General features: G+C 39.6%; 2 protein-coding genes across 4 annotated transcripts in view; both read left to right on the forward strand.

Annotated features, from left to right (window-relative positions):
- The window catches only part of LOC118328008 (calglandulin-like), an 8613-nt gene extending 7272 nt beyond the window's left edge, over positions 1-1341 (forward strand). For all 3 annotated transcript variants that reach the window (XM_035661590.1, XM_035661591.1, XM_035661593.1), the window contains exons 3-5: positions 271-415; positions 678-778; positions 1143-1341. In XM_035661590.1, coding sequence (XP_035517483.1) covers positions 271-415; positions 678-778; positions 1143-1186 — 290 coding nt within the window. In that variant the 3' untranslated portion in view covers positions 1187-1341. The remainder of the gene's footprint in view (positions 1-270; positions 416-677; positions 779-1142) is intronic.
- Positions 1342-1627: 286 nt separating this feature from the next.
- Positions 1628-4887, forward strand: part of si:ch211-161c3.5 (uncharacterized protein C3orf18) — a 4832-nt gene continuing 1572 nt past the window's right edge. Inside the window, exons 1-4 of the mRNA XM_035661594.1 lie at positions 1628-1971; positions 2944-3370; positions 3549-3574; positions 3974-4103. Coding sequence (XP_035517487.1) covers positions 3110-3370; positions 3549-3574; positions 3974-4103 — 417 coding nt within the window. The 5' untranslated portion in view covers positions 1628-1971; positions 2944-3109. The remainder of the gene's footprint in view (positions 1972-2943; positions 3371-3548; positions 3575-3973; positions 4104-4887) is intronic.

The raw sequence follows: 4887 nt of genomic DNA on the forward strand, positions 1-4887 counted from the left end.
CAAGGCTCATTGATGCACATGGAGAGTGAAGGCTGGCCCGTGTGGTCCAATCCAACAGAGCTACTGTAGCTCAAACTGCTGAAACAGTTAATGTTGGGTCTGATAGAAAGGTTTCAGAACACACAGTGCATCACAGTTTGTTGGTATGGGACTACATACCATTATGACCACCAGGGTAATGGGGTAATATTATGGCTGATTGGTGTATATCTTTGTGTACAACACAACAATGATGTTGTGTTTAAACTTATTGTTTTTGTGACATTTCAGGTAAAGGGGTATTTAACTGTGACAGTTTCCTGGGTCTGATGGCACTGTACCACGAAAGAACCAAGAACCAGGATGCTGAACTTAGAGCTGCTTTCAAAGTATTTGACAAAGAGGCCAAGGGATATATTGACTGGAACACACTCAAGTAAGAATAACATAATGGATGGAAAAGAAAAGCACAACAAACAGTTGCGGTGCACAGAATAAGTGAATTATTTTAATTTGATCTACTGTATACTGGATCACTGGTCAGTGACACGTTATTTAGATAGATAGATAGATATACTTTATTGATCCCAAGCTGGGAAATTGCAGAATTTATTTATTCAACACAAATTAAAATCCACATTAAGGAATAAAATAAAAACTTGTTGGTCATCATGCTCATGTTCCATATTACTTACCAGATACGTACTCATGAATGCTGGAGAACCTCTTAACGAGATTGAGGCTGAGCAGATGATTAGGGAGGCGGATAAAGATGGAGATGGAACCATCGATTATGAAGGTATGAATGTATTGTATTTATTCATGTTCTGAATTACAGGTTACCACTTGTTAAAAATGTTTATTAGGTTAAAATAATGTTAACGCAAGGTGTACATTGTGACAGTACTGTTTTACTGTTTTATTTAATTTTACAAATTGAATGGGTAAATAGTTATACTGAAGAATGAAATTTAAATTAAATAAGCCTTCATTAAAATTGTGAATTTACTTGAAAAGTTACTATATTGTTTACTTTTGGTTCTGAATCCAAATACCTTAGTTTTTTCAAAAGTGTCTCCTTAGAACTTAATAAATGGGATGATGGAGTAATAACGAATTGATAAAAATATAATGCTATTTACTGCTGATTTGAACTTTTTCAGAATTTGTGGCAATGATGACTGGAAACTTGTTCAAAATGAGCTGAAGACATTGTGGATATTCTGCAGTTGCTGTCAACATGTGTTACAATTACACACAATTATATAACATGATGTCATTTTTCTAGCTTTCAACATATTTCTTGTTTTACAAATGTCTGCAATAACATATGTTTGTGAATAACTGCACAAATCCTTCACATTAAAGTAAAATAAATCTATGAGATTGATTTGTCTTTTTCTTATAGAGTAAATTCAGGTCATTGAGGATTAGAGGAGAGACATCATAGGGTTAATTTCCTCAGACCTGCCACCCGGATGCAGTCATTCACATAGGCCGGACAGCATCTGGTGTGCAAAGCCATTAAATCCCATTCTCACCCCTGCAAAGCCAAATAGACAGCTCAGGGAGCCAACCGCATCTGTCATCTTGAAGCCATTAGACCAATTACAGGGCGAGGGGGGAGGGAGCTTGCCATACTGATCTCTGTTTGCAGCATCCCTAGAGCAGCCTCTGTTGTGTAAAATACAAGGAAGGGCAAGACGGGGGGAGTAGATCCTAGGAGGCAATCTGAGAACAGGAAGGGGATCTCTTGGAGGCTGTCGGGATAGGGTTACCTTGGTGTGTGGAGTCCATCTTCAGAGAAAATGGCTGATTTGTCAATGTAAACAGCCTGAGCAGTACCTGCATTGCTAAAGGGGGGAAACAGAAGAAGAGGAGGAGGGGCAGCCACTGGTGGAAATGCTGCCTCTTCCAATGAAATTTTCTCTTCTCTAGCCAGCCCCGGCCTGCCGCAGCTCACCTCTGAAGTCATGCATTTTGTATGTTAAGGTACGTATGCATCTCTAATCTGAGAGGACACATGGAGTAGGGGCTGGTCACGTTGGCAGGATTAGTAGCTCAGCTGTTTGTTCAGGACAGCTGAGATAGAGTGCATCTTGACTAAAAATAACATGTTATGTATCAGTCACACACAGTAATAAGACCAAAACATGATTCAAACAAAGATGTCAAGTGTTTGCAGGCTCTGTCTTTGTTGCAATGCGGGGATTGTTAACCAGACAAACAGCAATGACTGAATCCTAGCCTTTGGTTTTCATTGGTTGTTTGCTTCAGCTGCACATGTTCCTCATTAAGAGTACAAGCAGACAGGATGCACTAAGGGGAGAGGAATGGATCATGTGTCTATTTTCACTGCCTTCCTGTGTCAGCATGTAACACTGCTTTAAAATGAAAAGCATGTTCATGTTTTAAAACTCCTCATATATTTAGATCTTCAAGATAAATTGCTCTTCACGCTCATGGGATGTGTACAGTCTGTGTGTGTGTGTGGGTGGGAGGTACATGTACAGAGTCTTGGATGTAGTGGATATTTATGGAAGCTGTGTGTGTGTGTGTGTTGTTGGGGGTGACGTTTTTAACGTGCTGCCAACATATTTCCTCACAGTGCAGATTTCAGTTTGAGTGGTTAGTATTCCTTGGTATTTTATCAAGTTTGTTATGCCACTTTCCTCCTCTGCCACTTCTACCCACATCCTGCCCTGAAACACCTACCACCCTGCTGGCACAATCAGCCGTGGTTTGAATGAAAACAAAGGTGGGGTGTGCCAAAACTGACACGTTTGAATTTTTTAAACAAAGATTTCATTAAATAATCAGTGCACAGAAGCAAAATGGAAATTATATTTTAGCAATTTTGGCTGGATTTAAAGGATCACCTTATCTTTATTTACATTCACTACATTGCTTTTTGTCCTATATGGTTAAACATTAATCACAGACAGCTTTACCTTTTTGTTTTAGGGTGAATTCTCCAGATCATATGGCCAAAGCATCATCAATGCCTCAGCAGACCTCAAACCACAGGGAACCTGTGTCGACCATGAGACACACCACACGCTGAGCAACGCAACAACATCCACGCTGAGATTGTAAATACATCCTTCAGTTGAAACAGTTACACCTGACCATGGCTGTAACTGCAGCTAAGACAACTACAAGTTTACTCTCCACATCTGCTACGACCACCGCGATACCCTTCCTCTCGACGAGCTCGGGCACCAGAGACAATGTCACCTCTAGAACAACATTAATGACTGTTACTATAACAACAAACGAGACCAGCTTCAATGCCACCACGTTTCCGGAGGCAGTGATCGAGGGCTCAGGGATGGGAATGGTGCTCGTACCCTTTGGCATCATCACTGTCATTGGCTTAGCAGTGGCAATTGTAAGAAATTTGATTCAGTAGAAATGTATTTTTTTTCCTCAATGAACTGGAATGACTTCCTTGTCTTTTCAATATCATGTTTCAATTTGTATATATTTGTCTTGACACAGAAAAGTCACTTCTATAAATAACTTTACTTGTTTTTCTTTCTCATCATAAATGTCTTTCTTCATCCTAGATGCTGTATATTCGGAAACGGAAGCGGTAAGTCTATAGATTTTATTTGCTCATCTCACAGATAGAAAAAGCCCCAGAAGCTGCAAGTTTACTACACGTCAATTGGGTTTAGTAGTCAAATTTGCACCAATAACATATAATGTCAACTAAAGTCATTCCTGTAGCACTGTAATATTTTGTGGCTGTGTCTTGTCAAATTTATTTAAAAAGCTATATTATCTTAGTTTAAAGTGTGTCCACATGGTACATATTGTCAAACAAACGGACACAAATTAAGTACTGGTTGCACTGGAATTAATAGGGAACTTGGAGACAGCAGAGTATATATAGTGTATGTACATTGCACAGAGGGCGGTAGGTGGAGGGTTAGTAGGGGCCACCAAATCTTTGCTGACTGGTCTTCATCACTAAACTCTCATCATGCAGGTTGGAGAAGCTGAGGCACCAGCTCATGCCCATGTACAACTTTGACCCGGCTGAAGAACAAGATGACCTGCTGGAACAGGAACTATTGGACCACGGCCGGGAAGGCAGCCTCACAGGTCCCAATGCCAAGGTAAGATGGTCCTCACATGAACCACTGTATCTAGAATGAAAAGCTCTCATTCCGACCACAAGTATTGAATGGTTTGATGACCACAGAAGCTACGATACCCATATTTCATATTCCTGAGCAGTGGCTTAGACAATCTTTCCCATCAAACTTTCATCAAAGTATGAAAGTATGATGTGACATTCTTCAGATTATTTCTGATGCCCCAGTTTGGTGGATGAAAGTGTTTCTGGTGGCTTGTTTTAGCTGTAAATTTAATAAAGTCTGTTTGTATATTTTGTTATTATGATAAAGTTTCTATTTTTGCCATATCACTCTACATTTATGCTTAACTTTAGGCTACTGATAGATAATCTACACTTATTTTGTTCCATCAATAGCTGTTATTCAGTAACTGTCATAATTTATCTTTATTTTGTTTTATTTCTTTTAAGTTTTGACAATGGCATAATGGTAAAAGGCAAACATGGTAAAGTATCACCTGTGTGGCTTTTGAACCATCTCTCTCATCCCTCTTTTTTCCTCCACAATCCTTTTTCTTTCACGCTATCATTATTTCAGTATCTCAAACAAAAACCCGGTTAGATGTTTGTAATTAATTTTATATTAACTAATCTACACCGATCAGCAATAACATTATGACCACCTGGGCACGCTGGTGGTCATAACCGGGAACCGGGAACACCCCACAAGAGCTGCAGTTTTGGAGATGCTCTGACCCAGGCTTCTAGCCATCACAAATTAGCCCTTTTCAAAGCTCAAATCCCCACACTGCCCATTTTTCCTG

Source organism: Morone saxatilis, unplaced genomic scaffold (assembly GCF_004916995.1).
Source record: "Morone saxatilis isolate NCDOM2014 unplaced genomic scaffold, NCSU_SB_2.0 Contig18, whole genome shotgun sequence".
Taxonomy (NCBI): Eukaryota; Metazoa; Chordata; class Actinopteri; family Moronidae; genus Morone; species Morone saxatilis.